Genomic DNA, 16,521 nt, shown 5'->3' on the forward strand with positions numbered 1-16,521 from the left:
AGCGCACACTCAGGCTTGGCGTTTTTTTTTTTTTTATATATAAGAAAGAAAAAGAACAAGAAAGAGAGTCTAAAAGTGGAGAGCGGGACCATTCCACCTTTCAGTTGGCAGTTTGGCGTCTGCCGTCCAACAGGTGCGGGTCTTTCTCGCTCCCGGATTATTCCCCTTTTTTTTCTTCTTCTTCTTCTTTCCTCCTCCTTTTTTTTTTCACGCGAAAATCAGTTATTATCGATAAATAGGCGTGAGGCCAGTCTATTCCGTACTGTGTGGATTCCGATGATTTCAATCGAAAGTAAAACGAAAACTAGGACAACAAATTTGGAATTTTTGTCTAATTTCTTTCTGATTTGTTGCGATTGCAGATTGAGCCAGGATTAGCTGGTGGTGGTGGTGGCGGTGGCTGTTGCTGGATTGTCGAGTGGTGCGGAGTAGCTGACCGCGCGAAAAGAAGAGCCCTGGCACCCAATCTGCGATCCAACGCCGTCGTCGTAGCCGCCGACGCTGCATCGTCGTCGCTGTCGTGTCCGCACGACACAACAGGCCATGGCCGTTCTGCCTCTTTGCTTCTACGGCGATCCCGAAAACAACAACAACAACAACAACTTCCAACCGCAACAGCTCAACCTACGTCAAAGGATCGCCAAACAGCCGACATCAACGAAGCGGCGGATATTCTTCATCATTTTCTCGTTCCGGTGCTGCTCTTCCGGCGGTTGTTGTCGGTTCTTCATCCTGTGACGCTACTTGCCCGGCTTCAGCCGCCATCCTCTTTCAGCCGTCAGCTCTACCCAAGCGACTTCAAAACGTGCTCGACGATAAGAAGCGACTGACCTTCACTCAGCGCCCAGCCGACTCGAACCGCCGCCGCCACATCATCGCCGGACGGACGGCGATGTCCGACAACTTCATTTACGGAGACATCACAAGGTAAATAAAGTCGCCCTTTTTACTTTCTCGGTGTTCTTGAGTTATCCATTTCCTTTGTTTTGTTTCTTTCCTTCCATTTCTCTTCGCTCTATTCCACATTTTCGTTATCTACATTTCCTCGCTGCTCTTATCTCACGTGATCTCACTCGCCATTGGTCGGACGTGACGTCTTGTAGCTTCTCTTATAAAAACATACACCCCACCCCAAAAATTTTTTTAAAAATAGAAGCCGACGTCATTGTACTCTTTTCTCTCTCGTGTGTGTGTGTGTGTGTTAAAAGGGGGCCGCGGCCACGTCTCTCTTTTTTATCATTTCTTACTTTACGGGACGAAGGGGGCCCGTGAACGCTCCTGTTCTATCAATAGCTCAAGCCAAGCTTGAAAAACACACACACACACATGAGAAGAAGAAGAAAAAAAAGGGAATTTTTGAAACAAAACGAGAAGCGGAAGAATAGGAACAAGAACAAAAATGAAACAAGTCCTCTTCTTTTCCTTGCGGGAGGGCATTCTTTTGAAAAAAGAGGCCAATGATCCTGGATTTACTAATGGCACATATGGCCGAGATCTCTCTGTGTTTTACTGTGATTCTTGCAATGTCACGAGACGTTTGACAAGAATCCGTCGACAATCAGGATGCCCGTCACGAGCGGCATTAGAACGTGATCTGCCAAGTCAGTTCATGGATAGTAACATTCGCGTTAAGTACCGCCATCTCTTCCCCTCGTCTTTGCGCGTCCGTGGCGAATGCGAGGATTGCATTCGGTGCGTAAAGACGGATGATGAAGTAGTTTAGTCAATCGTCTTGCTTTTCTTACGGTCGTGGTGTAAATCTTTGTGTGAGTGTGGCATTGCCCCGATTTTTAAAATGTATTCCATGTAGGTTGTGTGCGTACTGTTGGAGATGACATCACACTGTTGATGTCACACTATATGGGAAAGAAATGGCCGTGCCAAATTCGATTTTTTTGTTTGTAGATAGTGCAGGAAAAAAAAAGGAGGGAAAACGGCACATACAACAAACGGACAGTTTCTGATGTAATCGCACCTTGTCTCTTTTCTTTTTCTCTCTCTCTCTTGTGTGTTTGAATAACTGCGCATACGAGTAAACAATCGCGCGCGCGCGTAGTTTGAAGGCGAGAAAAAAAACAAGGAGAAAGAGGCAGACGGAATAGTTTTTTCTTTCCCTAGCAACAAGAAGAAGAGTCTCCCTTTTTTTCACGAAAAAAAAAAGGGCTCGGCAGTAGTCAACACGCAAACGAAAAATAATAAAACATTTTAAGTCGTGTCCCGAAAGAGGGGGGGGAGTCTGTCCCATTTCAAACCGCAAATTTGGACAAGACACACAATGTGTTGTTGTTCTTCTTCGTCGTCGTTATTATGTTGATACATGTCCGCGGACGATGAAATGATCATCAGGATAGACACCCATCCGGGCGTGGGGGGTGGACGAGGAGAATTTGCGGGTATTCAAATAAATGTGTACGGTTTGGTTTCGGTTAGGAAACACGTTCACGAAGCGAAAGAAGAGAGAAAACGAAGGAATGAATAAGAGTCGCGCGTCCCGTCCAGCCCAAAAAGCCAAGCGCCCCGTCGGCACACACACAGAGCCGCGTAGTTGAGCCGCTCACGTCATCGACATACTTAGCTCATTTTCTTTTTCTTTCTTTTTTTTTTTTTATATTTTATTTTAACTAGATTTTCTGGCGCGCGCGCGCGCGCTCTCTCGTCATGTTGAACGTTCAATTTGATTTCCTGCATGGAAACATTTTTTAAAATTTATTTTTATAAAATAATGTGAAAAATAGTAGCGCCTTTTTTGAACGTCCTTCCTTGTGTAGATTCTAAAAATATCTTGAATTCGTAATTTTTTTTTTTTAGTTTTTATTTTGTCATCATTTGGGTGGAATATTTTGATAGCCGTTTCTGTTTGGCTTTTTTTGGCGAGAATGACGGCGGGAAAAAAGGAGGAGATTTTTTTAAAAAATGCGAATTAGATTGATGTAATCTTTCAACCGAGTTGTTGTATTCCTCCCTTAACAAAACCAAAGTCTTTGGTGGTCGCTTTTCGTCATCGGCACACAAAAGGGAAAAGTGTGAGAAACAAATTGAGTCTTTTTCAGTTCCTTGTTTGGACGCACTTGACGTGTGTAAAGAATTATTGGAATTGAACGTTTCCCTAATCGTTGTGGCTTTTTTTTTTTTAGAAAAAAAAAATATATTTTTATTGTTTTTGTTTTTGGGGAGTCCTTGGTGTGGTACGGCAAAGAGGCCCATCTAGAAGAGAAAAGGAATATCTAAGCGATCGGTGCCAAGGTTGTATGTGTGTACGCGGACTGTTGAGCCTTTGGACTTTGGAGGTCGTCGTCACGCTACGATTCGTCTGTCGTAGTAGACGAGGAAAATGGAAAAAAAGAATTGGGAATTATTTTCACATCATCGACTTGTTTTTGGACGCGGGGAATCTGACGTAACGACCGAGCGTTTCAAACAACAACAACACGAAATATTGATCTGAATTCATTGAATTTTCTTGTCACGATTCATTTTTTTTTTTTTCTCGGAATTGGCCCGCCCTTTCAGCTCACCACATGTGTGTGTGATGAGCTTTTAATGGTAATCGAAATTTCGAGACGATGATGATGTCATCCGTCGTGAGAGAGCTGCTGGCGTGTTAAGCATTTGATCGCTACTTACTAATTTTTTTCGATTAGCGAAGGAGGAACTCGACCCTCATCATGTTTCAATCGTGCAATTGTTTTTACCCGATTCATTCTCGGAAAAATATTAGACATTTTGTGGGACAAGGTCGACACTGCCCATCTAGCACCTTTTCCGAAAGACGGGCAAAATGATTCACGTTCGAGAACGTCGTGTTTGCGTGTCAATTGCTCTTCAAAAAATCAAAAGAAAAAAGATTGACGTCATCTTTTGTTTATCCAGAAATTCTTTTTAGGAAGGGACTAGAGGACATAGTGGAAACAGGGAGAGGCTCAACGAAACACGTAACAGAAAAGAAAACATGATGACCTAATCGCCTCAACATTTTGTGTATTTCTTTTTTTTTTTTTATTGTCTTCGGTGGCTATCACCGAATCTTCCGCCGGATCAAATTGGTCGCCTTAAAAGGTCATCGTGTTTTTCTTTTTGTTGTTGCCCTGCGTGATGATAATGATCCACTGACAATAATTCTTTTTGGCCTGTCGTCGTCATCGTTGATGGGCGTTGGCCGCCACTACCACGACTCCTTAAATAGAAATTAGGAAAAACTCGCGCACCATCAAATGTATCTCTTCCCAAGGAATGGCTCTCCTCTGTTCGTTGTAGTCAATCATCTTCCTTCAGCCCTTTTTTAAATAATTCTTGCCCTTGTTCGTGAATGCGTCATTTCACGAAAAGACAGGAGCATTTACAACATGTCAAAATGTTTAAGAGCATAAAGCGAGGAGTGACAGTTTATAAGAACTGCATGTCCCGGCCCAGAAAACTTCCCACATCCGTCACTTGTCATTTTCAATCACCGAATACGATCTCCAACAATTTCTTTTTTTTTTGGCAGAGGTTTTTTTTCCTTCAAACAGACGAACGCCCGTCGTTCGTTAACTCTGTCGTCGACGTCCGGGATGCCATTGGCCATTCAGCGCGTGCAAAAATGTTCACCACCTCATGTCGAACCTCGCGGGTTAAGAGAGACGATCACGCTCAAAAAAGAATTGGTTGCGATGTGACATTGGAACTGGGTCAACTTTGGATTGTTTTGCAACTTTCTTGTTGTGCGACATGTTTACGATTTTTATGTTTTGTTTTCTAAATTTATTGTGGATATTACGACTCGTAGCGTATAAGAGATAACAAGATCTACGTGTAGTTTGTCTCGTGTGAATCGGGTGATGACGTCGTCGGCTATAATTCTCGTGCGCCACTGCGTGTTCTTTTCGTTAACGATACAGACACTAATAAAGAAAAGCGAGGGAAAGAAAATGCGAACATTTTTCAACGTTTTGATAGGATCTTGTGCAATGTGTTTTTATGTTTGTTTACGAAACGAGACTGAATTTTTAATAACGAAATCTTGCGTGTTCGTAATTTTGACCGCAAACGCGGTTGCTTCTTAGTTTGTTCAATTTTAACAAAATAAAAATGGAAGCACGACACGTTATGTGTTGCGTAATCGTTCCGGTCCGTTTTGAAATGGGAGAGAAAAGAAAATTGTAAAAGTCATTGGACGAAGCGTACAGTTTTCTTGCGTCACGCCGACTCCCTATACACAACAGCGTGCGTACAATCGTGATTTGTGATGGATTGCATAGGATTTATGCAGATATTGAATCTACATTTTCCCCCTTTTTTTATTTGATCCTATCAAGACCGTTGGATTAGCTAATGCTCTCAAATGTCACAAAAGAATTGTTGATCTAGCCAATTGTGATGTTTGAATGGCCGGCATTTAAAAAAAAAATGCCTAATGGATGTGTATCATTTTGAATTTATTTTGTTATCTTATCTTTGATTTCAAACTCGTCGTGTTGCGTGATCGTGGACACGCATTCTCTTTAATGCGCTTGCAATAACCGTCAGAATTTCGTGTTTGAATGAAATATTCAGCAGAACATGAATCACTTGATACTATCACGCGCGTTGGCGGTGACTGATCTTACCAGCCACCTGGAGTCATTACGAATTTTTTTTGGGAAGAATTCCGTTGGCTAATGCCCGGCCCAATATTTCCACATCGGTCCGACCCCTAGATTCATTGCTATCACCTAAAATTTCGAATTCCTTTGCCATTTTTTTTTGTATTTTTATTTTGGGTAAAAGGTTCTTATATTCACATCTAGAAAAAAAAAAATCAAAGGCGGCTGACATCATCGTCGCGAATGTTGACGCTATTTGTTGTTTTAAGGAAATGATTTTAAAGTCGTATTTCACAAGATGATTGCGTTCAATCGGACGCTTGAACAAGCGGACACATCTGGACCTTGACAGCCTACTGTTGTTTTTGTTTTTTTTTTTTTGCTCTTAAAACCAGGAAGAAAATTGTACGGCGGGGCGTTGTGAACGATTTCAATCACGTTCCCTCCCCCCTTCTTAAAAAAAAAAATGGTAGAAAAAAAGGAAAGAGAATTTGGGTGGAGTGCACAATGTTGAAAAGATGAAGTCAGACTGCAGCTGCTCGCCTTGTATACACAAAAAGTCGACGGGTGTAAACCAAAAACAACAATCAACGAATCAGAAGAAGAAGAAGAAGAAGAAAAAAATCATTTCGAATGTATTTTTTGTTGTTGTTGTGGTTGTTGTTGTGCATTAAATTCAAAGGTATGCCAGTGTACACAAATGATGACGCCATCGTATTTCTTGTTGTTGTTGTTTCGATCGCCTCTAACTCACCTTTTTGTCTCGGGAGATACTTGCTCCACCTGCCGGCTAGTTGAAATGTTCGAATCCCGCGGTACTACGTCACTAGGAGCCAATGGCCTTGTGTGTTCAAGTGCCGATTGTCCAGAGTCTCCGTTTTCTTTTTATTCCTCGTGTGCGTACTTTTTTCTGGCCCCTCCAGGCTTTTCGATGACTTCAGCGGTGAGTCAAATGATCATAAACAAAACAAAATAAAAGAAAAAACTAAAAAAAAAAAAAAAAAGAATCCCGCATGATGCCGTCATCGTTGCATGGGCAAGGGACGTCCATTTTGAGCTGCCTTTAAAGTAATAGAAGACGACGGGTTCCCGAAAAGAAAACGACACACGTCGAAATGCGCGCATCTTAAAACGCAATTCGATATGGACTAGTCGTAGAATGGCGAAAGACGTTGATCGATTGATTGAGTTGGTCTTTTCTGCACGATCATCTCATCGATGATGTTTCCTACCTTTTTTATCAGAGAGGCCTTACATGGGTGAGAGAGTGAGTGGATTTTTGCATTGAAATGCACCGCCAATTTATGCAATTTATACAGTCACATTTCAAAATAAAAATTGTGCGCTTCTTTTCGCTTATTGTCGATTGTGACATTAACGAAAGAAATACTCGCGGTGTAGGCGGGCGATTTGAACGCTGCCTCGGGACACTAACTTTAGTCTGTCATGGATAGTCACCTTTTGTGGTTAGCCTACGGTTTGGCCCCCACCATACAGGAAAGTTAGATCATCACTTCAACAAAAAAAAAAGGAAAAGGGTAGTAAGAGTAGTATCCACCTCTATTCCGACATAGGCTGAGATCATCATCGCTATCTTTTTTTTTTTTAGGGCTGTTGGTGAGCGATAACTTGTTTCTTTCTTTTTTTTTCGATGGTGTGTCGTTGTGGTTCACCTGTTGTCTCTAATGGATGGGCTGGGGGGGAAGCGCTCATTCTCTATCCTCCCCACGTCAAGTATAAACTACCACCAGGCTATTACGCCTCACTCTCTTTTTGTGTGTGTGAGCGCGTTTGCCTATTTTTTTTTTTTCTCTTGTGGTTGTTTAGTATTCATCTGCTCTCTCACCTGTCTTGTTTGTTGTTGCTGTAGTAGTTGCCTCATTTTCTCTTTTTTTTTTTTTTCAATTTTCATTATTTCCCTTTTTTTTTTTCATTTTCTCACCGATCACGAACCACCACCTACCGGTATTTGAGTAAATTCGTGCTCAGTTCAGTTTGGGCAGTCGTTCGTTCACCACCACCTCGTCAATTTCATTGATTTTTTGTTTTGTTTTTGTTTTGTTTTCACAATTGTCTCGTGATTCGTAGAGAATTGTACGAGATATGGTGCCGCGTGGTGCCCAACGGCAGCGCTGTTGTTGCTGAAACCCAGCGGCTGCAATCGCTCTTTCATCAGGCCAGCGTCTACCCGTCGCAGTCGCAAATCCTCGAGATGATCCACTGCGCCAGAGAGCGCGAATTGCAGTTACAACAACAACAACAACAAGAGGAATCCGTCGTCATGCCTGCGGCTTCGACATCCACCGCCCTCGGTTGCGGATCGAAGGATCCGCCGCAAACGGACGGCAATCTACAGCAACGCAATTTCCTGACGTTTGGCGAATTTTGCCTGTTCGCCCACGAATTGCGCAAGTCCTACGAACGAGAGTAAGCATTTTTTTTTGTTGTTGTTGTTAGTTTCTTTTTACCTGTATGGATGATGAGATGCGGCAGAGCTATGCACTCATTAATTCGGTTGCCATGGGCGTTTTGAAAACCATCAACCCTTTTTGGTCTGTTCATTATTTATGACAGTATATATAGAGGCAGACAGGGACACACTGCGCAATGAATTTATGGCCCACTAACATAATAGTATAGTAGATGAATTGTATTTTTTTATTTTTCGAGTTGTTCCAACAACAACCAAAAACCGGTCGATGGCGCCATAAGCCTCCTCCTTTATTATGACTTTTGAGAGTCTGTATAATAGGAGCAGTAGTACAATCACTTGTTTAGGCCTTAGAATGCTCCACCTTTTTATTTATTTATTTCTATTTTGAGTTTCAGTTTGTTTGTCGATTGTTTCTGAAAATGAATTTTTGGTTTCTGTTTTTTTTTTCGGGTGACTCACGCGCAGGATACCTCGACCGACGCAGCTGTCGAAAGTGGTCGACATCAAGGGCAACGACAAGAAAATGTCTGACCGTAAGATCTCAAGTGAGTTTCTTCAAAATATTTTTTAAAAATGGCATTCAATTAAAATGAATCGATTTTGTTTTGTTTGTTTTTTGAATGCAGAATCTGCCGCCAAATATCAGGTCTTCCTGGGCGGCTCGTGCAATCCAACCACTTGGAGGCAAGACATTGCTATTCCTCTACTCAAAACGTGGGGTCTCACCTACTTCAATCCAGTGCGATCGCATTTTTTTAAATTTGCAACAACAACACAAAAAAAAAAAAAATTAAAAAGAAAATATTTTAAAACAATATTTGATTTTGTGACTAGCAGCAAGTACCGCAGTGGGGACCGGAATTGATTGAGAAAGAGCACCACGCAAAACAAACGGCCGACGTCCTGTTTTTCGTGATCGATAAACAAACACGAAGCGTGGCAACGATCGTAGAAGCCGCTTATTACACGGCAGCGCAAAAGACATTTATTCTCGTCATTCACGCACTGGACGGGCCCGGCCAGCTCATCCAGGGAGAACCCATTACAGAACGGTACACAAATGTTTGTTAAAGAATTGTTTAAAACTTTAAAAAACAAAAAACAAAAGGGAAATTTGTTTGGAGTTTATTCACATTTGAAAATTGAATTTCAAATTTTCTTCTCTTTCTATTCTTAAAAAGGGAATACGAAGATTTAGCCACTGGTCAACTGGTCTTACAAGACATGGTCGAACGACTGGGCATACCTGTTTTCAGTAATATCAGATTGGCACTCGACTGCACGGCCAAGGTTTTTCTCTTTAAAAATTGATTCGATTACTGCAAAGTATTAACATTTTTTATATTTAATCATCGCCAGATATTAAAAGAACGGATCACTGTCCAAGAACTAGGACTCAGCGATGGAATCAGCCCGTTGAAAAATCCTCATTATCCTATCGGCGACAAGTTGATGTAAGACCTCTATCGTCGAACACACAGCCATTCGAAAACATGTTCCATGATGCTATTTTTTGTTGCTATTTTTTTTTTTATTATTATTAATTTTTTCTTTTTTACGAATGCCATGGGGCGTTGTTATATAGTAAACTGCGCGATGCGTTCAATGCACTGGATACGAGCAATTCGGGTGAAATCAGCATGGCGGATGTAAGTCTCTCCTTTAATTTTGACTTTAGCCTCGACTGTCGTTGAACTGTATATTTTCTCTATGATTTAGGTCTGCATGGCTTTTCGGATTCTCACCAAGAGAGATCTCTCAGTGGACGATTTGAAAAACATTGTGGCCAGCAGCAACGGTAAATCAGCTGATTGTGGGGAATAACTATTAAATTCATTCCCATTTTTTTTTTCATGTTGATTGTAGAACAAACGTCGGTCTCTTTCGATCAGTTTTGCTGCATTTTGACCGAGTTTCGCAATTTACCTGCCGATAATCAAAGACGTTTTTGGGACGTGATGGCCAGCAAGGCCGCAACCTTGCTCTACTCGGTGGTCTCGCCCGTCTCTCGGATACTCTGTAAGGCGATACAATACGTTTCCCCCCCATTGTTGGGTGTGTACATGACTCTTTTGACTTTTGACCGATTTGACACAGGCCGCCCAAGTCCAAAAGGAGTGGCACGATGTGACAGTTCGTCGCCAGAGGTGACAATGGGCGGAGCACGAGATATCTATTTGGGAGGATCGTGCGGCTCTACCACCTGGCGTGAACAGACGGCCATCCCGTTACTCAAGTAACCGAAAACCTTTTGTTTCTTTGAAATAAATGGCGGGGTATTTATTTCTCCCTTTTTTTCCTCTCTCTCTCGATTACAGGAAGAGCGGGTTGACATACTTTAATCCGCAGACGTGCGGATGGAGTCGACGGTTTATTCCGATCGAAGCGGCGGCCATGGACGCCAGCCGGGTCTTATTGTTCGTTGTCTCGCTAGAAACACGTTCGCTTTCGTCGATGGCCTTGGCCGCCCATTACATTGGACTCGGTTGCAATGTGGTGCTGTGCATTCAACGCTTACCTGACAATGCGGAAATCAACGGCGATCGGGTTAGTAATGAATACCGAGAAACTCGTATGACAAAATTTTGCACGTCTCATGCGGAACAAGTGACTCATGTTTCCCTTTTGTTTTATTCGGCTTGCGATAGCTTTCGGCTTTCGCCATCAAAGACTACAATCGCGGTCGGAATTACCTTTCCGATTTGGCCAACCGCGAGGGAATCCCGGTCTTTGACGAAATCAAGGAGGCGGTCGAATGTGCCATTCAGCGCTGTCACCAGCAGTTGGTGTTGTTACAAAATCAACAGACTCAAATCCAACAACAACAACGATGAAAAATACTGTCGACTACCTTGTTTTTGTTTTGTTTTTTTCTCTCCGATTTTTGATTTAATTATTATTATTTTAATCCCGTCTCCCGTAATGTCCCTTTTTTTTTTTTTGGAACAAGGATAGACGAGGAATGTTTGTGTACGTGATTTCGCCGCAGCAAATTTACCAGTCGGGAGCAGCTCTTTTTTTTTTATTTTTCAATAAAGTTTACTTTTCTTTTTGCCGGAAGTGAAATGAACACAAGGTAAAGTGAAAAGAAACATTTGTGCGTGTGTAAAGCCTCTTTTTTTGTTTTTGTTGTTTTTTTTTTCAATCCACACGTGGATCCCCAAAACCAGGAAGATGATATTATCTTGCGCCGGGTGTGTGTGGGTGTGTGTGTGTGTCCTCTGTGTTTGACCGTGCCTTTCAAAGATTTAAAAAAAAAAAAAAGGACGATTTTCTGCGTTCAATCGCGAACTCAATCTCTTTATGTGTCTACGTTGATGGCCAGCTATTCATTTCTCTCGACATGGAGGACATTGTATGGTTTACTACCCCCATCCGTTTGTCTTCATCATTTTCAGCTGCTAATCCATTTATCTGTTTCCGCTATATGTGTGTGTGTTTGTGTGTGTATGTATGGAATCCCTGGAGCTCTCAGGTGTAATCGACGCTGCCCTTTGTTGCTTGACAATTTTTTCTTGGTTTTTTCGATTCCCTTTGATTGTCTGGAATAACTCTGGCTAGGCCGTGTGTGTTCTTTTTTCTGGGGGATGGACGTTCCCAAATGATTGTGTTTATTTTTGGTAGCGTTTGGCTAGCGATTCGTGTACATAATGCGTTTTGAATCGTGGTGCCATGCAGCAGCAAACCATCAAACGCATCCCATCACATTATTATTATTTTCTTACTTAAAATATGTTTTTATTTTTTTGCCTAATCTATTTCAATCATTTATACAGTCTCTACCATCATTTGTTTTTGTTCTTTGTCGATGTCGGTTCTGAAGGCAAGTATTTTTGTTACTGCACGATGATGGATCAATTGTTTGTGGCATTTGCCTCGTGCTAGACATTTATTAGAGCGAAAAAGGAATACTTTTCTTTTTTTTGGAGGCAGTTACAAGTACAACGGTGGCGGCTTTGATAAGCGTCTGTGAAAAAAAACAATCGAAACTGCAGAAAACATGGAGAATAATTCACTGACTTTTGTTTCCTCAATGTGTCAATTTTTTGTTAGTGTAAAACTTGATTGCAAAACAAATACTTAACACGTACATTAAAACAAAAACAGAATCAGTAAACATTTTTTGAAAAATGGCTATCGAAATTTCTCACGCTTTTCTGTGCGTCAAAAGGGATCAACCCGATTGCATCTTAACCGGTTGAATATTATACATATAATTATTATTTTATCGTGAGCTCTTGTATCTTATTCTGATTTTCGCCAACTTTTTTTTTTCATGTCAATTCTTTTCAGAGAACTTGTAAAACTGGTTTGAATAGACAACACCCACTCATTTGTTAACAAAAGTTTTTCGCCTACCCGTCTTCTCTCTATTTATTCCGTCTTCAATTGCAATCGAGATTTTTTTTTATGTCGTCCAAACCGTCTGATAAACTACTGATTGAAATATTTTATAAAGCCCAATGCCCTCCAGATGGATATCGTAAAAGCCATGATTTACTCAATGGACATGAGGTAGTTGCAATTAAAACTACTTTTAGTATTCGGCCATTACGTTCTCCAGAATTGCCCTCATTAAAATAATGATTCTCGTTTTTATTCGTTTGTTCCTTAAAGAGTGTTTTAATGCCTAGTATGACTGTCGAAAAAGTGCACATCCCAAGAATGAAAACCGAACCCGTCTTGTAACAAGGTAAATTTTGAAAAGAGTTTTTTTTTTGGGGGGGGTTTTATTTCAGTTTTTCACGTGAATCCATTTAGGGAAAAGGAGAAATTAATCGATACGAAAAAGAAAAACTAGCGTCAACTAGAAAATGAAAAACAAAATTAGGTAGTGAAAGCCGTCAAGGCGAAAATTTGCTTTTGCTTTTGATGAAATGCATTAACCGCGCACTGGAACTGATCCAGTGGTGACCGGCTGTGGCTTCATCGTTATTGGCACACGAACACTGGACGGCGCCACAGGAGAAAGTCCAGCCGGCTGTTTGGTTACCGTTTTCGGTTTAGTGGTTGTACGTGATGCAGTGATTGCCGGGCCAACGGTCGTACCCTGACGAGCTTTATGTGTTACTGGCGTTGGTACCCTGGTCGGGAATCTTCTTCCAAAAACTGGGGTGTTTGAAGCCGCAGGTATCTTCGTGGTAGCATTAACTTGTCTCCTTTCTCGTCTGATTACTGTCGGAGCAGTAACGACCATTGGCATTGAAGAAGCTGTCATAACTTTAGTTTTGTTGATATTCATCTGTTCAACAATATGAGTAGATGTTTCTTTTGGGGTAGTAGCTGATGGTGCTGTGGTCGTCATCTCCGGTGTAAGTTTAGTCGGCTTTTCAGTAGAATTGATAACAGCTGCAATAGTCGTCATTGCAACTGGAGTAGTGACAGATGTTTTGTTGACTTCTTCGTGGATAACATTACCTGGTTTTTCTGTCGTATTTTGGAAAACAACAACAGGTTTCATCGAGGTGACCATCATCGGGGTGGACGTAACCATCTCTGCCACAATTGCTTGAGTGGTTGTATTCATGTTTTCGACAACAACAATTATCGGCCTCTCGGTGGATTGACCACCAGCAGAGTGTCCAGCTTCAGCAGAAGGTGCAGTTTCGTCGGAGTGTTTGGCTGTCGTGGTAGTTTCAACGTGAGTTGTGTTCGCCACAACCGAATGCTTGACTGTTGTTGTAACATCTTTGTCGTCGATCTCGTGACTGTTGTCAGCTTTATGATTTGCACCATGGCCTTCTGACATACATCCCTGTAAGTACAACATTAGTTTTGGAGTTGCAAGCAATTTAAAAACATTTTATCTGGCATTATATTCTGTACCTCTGTAGAGCTGGTGAAAGCGGCCATTAAGGCCAAGGTAAAGAAAAGAAGATACTTCATGGTGTTCGAGAGATGCCGGGATGATTGACTGTGGCATCGATACGTGATTATATATAGCTTGAAAATGATGGGAGGAGTCTTGATGCCGTACCAGTCGGAGAAGTTGTCCAGCTAATTTGGAATTCCGTTGACATATGGAAAGTAACGTACCGGATGTTGAGATCGAGGGGATTACGTGTGTTTTTCAAACCCATTCTTTCAATCATCATGCATCGAGTCATCCATCTAAATTATGGTTGCATCAGGCACTAATACATTATCACAAAGTTTATTTTCCATGGCCTTGTTTTCAGATCAGAAATTTGTAGGTTTTTCCTGAAAAGCAACTCGTCATTCTGTGACGTGGTAAGTATATGTAGTAAGAAATTTAGAATAATTTTTATTTTAGAATTTCCAGTTCCATTGAAAGTTGCATAATTAATTACACTTAATTGCCATAGAGCCATAGACATTCGTTGCCCTCAGTTGGAAAGTGACGAATTTGTAAATTTGGCATGTGTTTTACTTCAGACTTTCTCCGTATTGGAATTTGGAACAAGCTTTTTTGTATTCTACCTGTGATGTTTTGCTGGGGACTTCCAAGTTTGTGGTAATTTAGTTGTTAGCGTTATATATAGTTACAAGAATACTCTACAGGAAAATAATACGTTATCTGTCGTCTCTTAAATATTCCGACTGGTTTTTATTTACATTTTATGTGCATCCAGGCCCGAACAAGCAAAACCAGTAGAAGGTGCTTCATTTTAGAAAATCCTATCTGTCTTTTGGGAAGTAGCGTGAGTCATGGCAAAACCAGCACACGTGCTTCGCGATGTCATTCGCGTATTATTGAGATGCTGTTGAGACCAGGGCAGCAAAACTTGAGCAGACTCATACAGGCTATTTTAGCAAATCAAACAGGTTTTTTCTTGTTTGTTGTTTCACGATTAGAAACTTTGTATGATTGATCAGAATTCTTGAAGGAGTTATCAAACCTGCAGTAATCTAACTGAAATGACAAGCAATAAGTTACCACAAACTGATTCGGGAGTCTCTTATTGAAGAACTTATTGCAGGAATGCAGCCTCAACTTCAAATCAACTTATATTGAACTAAAAGAAGAAGTGACGTCACAATTTATGACCTTGGATTACGACGATTTTGAGAATGTCACGCGAAGTTCAGAAGTCATGTGTTAAGTCACGCAAACTACTTCGTTCAAGGTAAACCCGTAAATGTGTAAAGATTTCCTTGTTTTCACTTATTCTGGTTTATTTCGCCGTTTGATTTTTGTTTTGTTTCACGAAGCATGTATTCCTGCACCACAAATTGGGAACCTGCATGACATGGAAACGCTTTTGCCCAACTAAGAAAGGTTACAAAATCCCTTAACTGAAAAAAATGGGTGTTGTCTTGCCAATAATCAAGGTAATTCGGGAACATCAGATAATCGTTGCTTGCCAGTTTATTTCTATATTGCCTGATCATCATCATTATCTTATTAATTTTCTTATTCAGGAGCTTTTCTTTAAAACAACAGTTAGGCAAAGAGAATTTTGATAGATTCCTTTATTTATTCATTTTTATTTCATTTGTTTTTTCCCATTTTCCTAAACAGAGAAAGTAATAAAATTTTAGATCTAATCCTCAATCTAAAATATAGTTGATGACTCCTTCATCCAGATCATTGGTGAGAGTCTTCATGGTAATGTACAGCCAAGGTTTTAGGGTTTTCGCGCTGGAGCCTTAGTGGTGACATGGGGTGCAACTGTAGCCTCACGAGCCTTACGGGTCGGGGCTTTAGTAGCTACGGTATGTGACACAGCCGTAGCCTCTCGGGTTTTACGGGTTGGGACTTTGGTAGTCGCAGCATGTGGCACAGTGGTAGCGGCCCGGGTCTTTCGGGTAGGAGCTTTTGTAGCTACAGTGTGTGGCAAAGTGGTAGACTCTTGAGTCTTAGGGGTTGGAGCCTTGGTAGTTGCAGCATGTGGCACAGCAGTAGCCTGTCGTGTCTTACGGGTTGGAGCCTTGGTAGTTGCAGCATGTGGCACAGCGGTAACTTCACGAGCCTTACGGGTTGGGGCTTTACTGGCTACGGTATGTGGTACAGCGGTAGCCTGTCGTGTCTTACGGGTTGGGGCCTTGGTAGCCGCAGCGTGTGGCAAAGCGGTAGCCTCTCGGGTCTTACGAGTCGGAGCCTTGGTGGTCACATGTTGTTTAACGTTAGTCTCGCGGGTTTTTCGAGTAGGGCTTACCGCCGGCAATATTATCGATGATGTGTTGAACGCAATGGGCATCGACGTATTGTTTGCTACATTTCTGACATTTTCGGGTGCTTTCACGGCATCTTCGTGCTTAATTGCAACCCCTTTTTTCACAGCCTCGCCCTCGGATGCCCATCCCTGAAAAACATACATTTTTCGAATAAAATAGAATTGGACAATAAGTTCATCAAATTTTGTTGATTACCTTTATGGAGCCGACAGAGACACCCAAGACCAGAATAGAAAAAAAAATCAACTTCATGGCTGTGCTAAAACTGCCCTGTGAATATATGTACTGTAAGAATGATGTGAATTTTCCTGCTACAGGATTTTATAGTCGGCGATAGTGGGAGGAGTCATTACTTTGTACCAGTTGGAGTTATCGCCTGACTAAATT

At 41.5% G+C, this 16,521-nt stretch overlaps 3 protein-coding genes across 4 annotated transcripts; 1 reads left to right on the forward strand and 2 right to left on the reverse strand.

Annotated features, from left to right (window-relative positions):
• Positions 1–460: 460 nt before the first annotated feature.
• LOC116928891 lies at positions 461–12,128 on the forward strand. The gene is made up of 13 exons (XM_032936025.2): positions 461–927; positions 7,650–7,988; positions 8,461–8,540; positions 8,622–8,734; positions 8,833–9,047; positions 9,177–9,285; positions 9,355–9,449; positions 9,581–9,644; positions 9,715–9,793; positions 9,862–10,014; positions 10,093–10,231; positions 10,314–10,542; positions 10,644–12,128. The coding sequence occupies exons 1-13, from the start codon at positions 893–895 to the stop codon at positions 10,827–10,829; spliced, it is 1,836 nt and encodes a 611-aa protein (XP_032791916.2). The 5' UTR covers positions 461–892; the 3' UTR covers positions 10,830–12,128.
• A 577-nt stretch (positions 12,129–12,705) lies between these two features.
• On the reverse strand, positions 12,706–13,983 carry LOC116928893 (mucin-4). 2 transcript variants are annotated; one of them, XM_045177821.1, is made up of 3 exons: positions 13,822–13,983; positions 13,414–13,750; positions 12,706–13,344 (listed from the first exon to the last, which is right to left on the reverse strand). In XM_045177821.1, exons 1-3 carry the CDS (start codon positions 13,879–13,881, stop codon positions 12,878–12,880), a joined length of 864 nt encoding a protein of 287 aa, XP_045033756.1. In that variant the 5' UTR covers positions 13,882–13,983; the 3' UTR covers positions 12,706–12,877. The 2 variants fall into 2 exon arrangements, with proteins under 2 accessions (XP_045033756.1, XP_032791918.2); XM_032936027.2 differs by having other exon boundaries at positions 12,706–13,750.
• Positions 13,984–15,414: 1,431 nt separating this feature from the next.
• On the reverse strand, positions 15,415–16,485 carry LOC116928892 (DNA-binding protein HU homolog). The gene is made up of 2 exons (XM_032936026.2): positions 16,330–16,485; positions 15,415–16,262 (listed from the first exon to the last, which is right to left on the reverse strand). The coding sequence occupies exons 1-2, from the start codon at positions 16,384–16,386 to the stop codon at positions 15,585–15,587; spliced, it is 735 nt and encodes a 244-aa protein (XP_032791917.2). The 5' UTR covers positions 16,387–16,485; the 3' UTR covers positions 15,415–15,584.
• Between the last annotated feature and the right edge of the window lie 36 nt (positions 16,486–16,521).

Source organism: Daphnia magna, linkage group LG8 (assembly GCF_020631705.1).
Source record: "Daphnia magna isolate NIES linkage group LG8, ASM2063170v1.1, whole genome shotgun sequence".
NCBI lineage: Eukaryota > Metazoa > Arthropoda > Branchiopoda > Diplostraca > Daphniidae > Daphnia > Daphnia magna.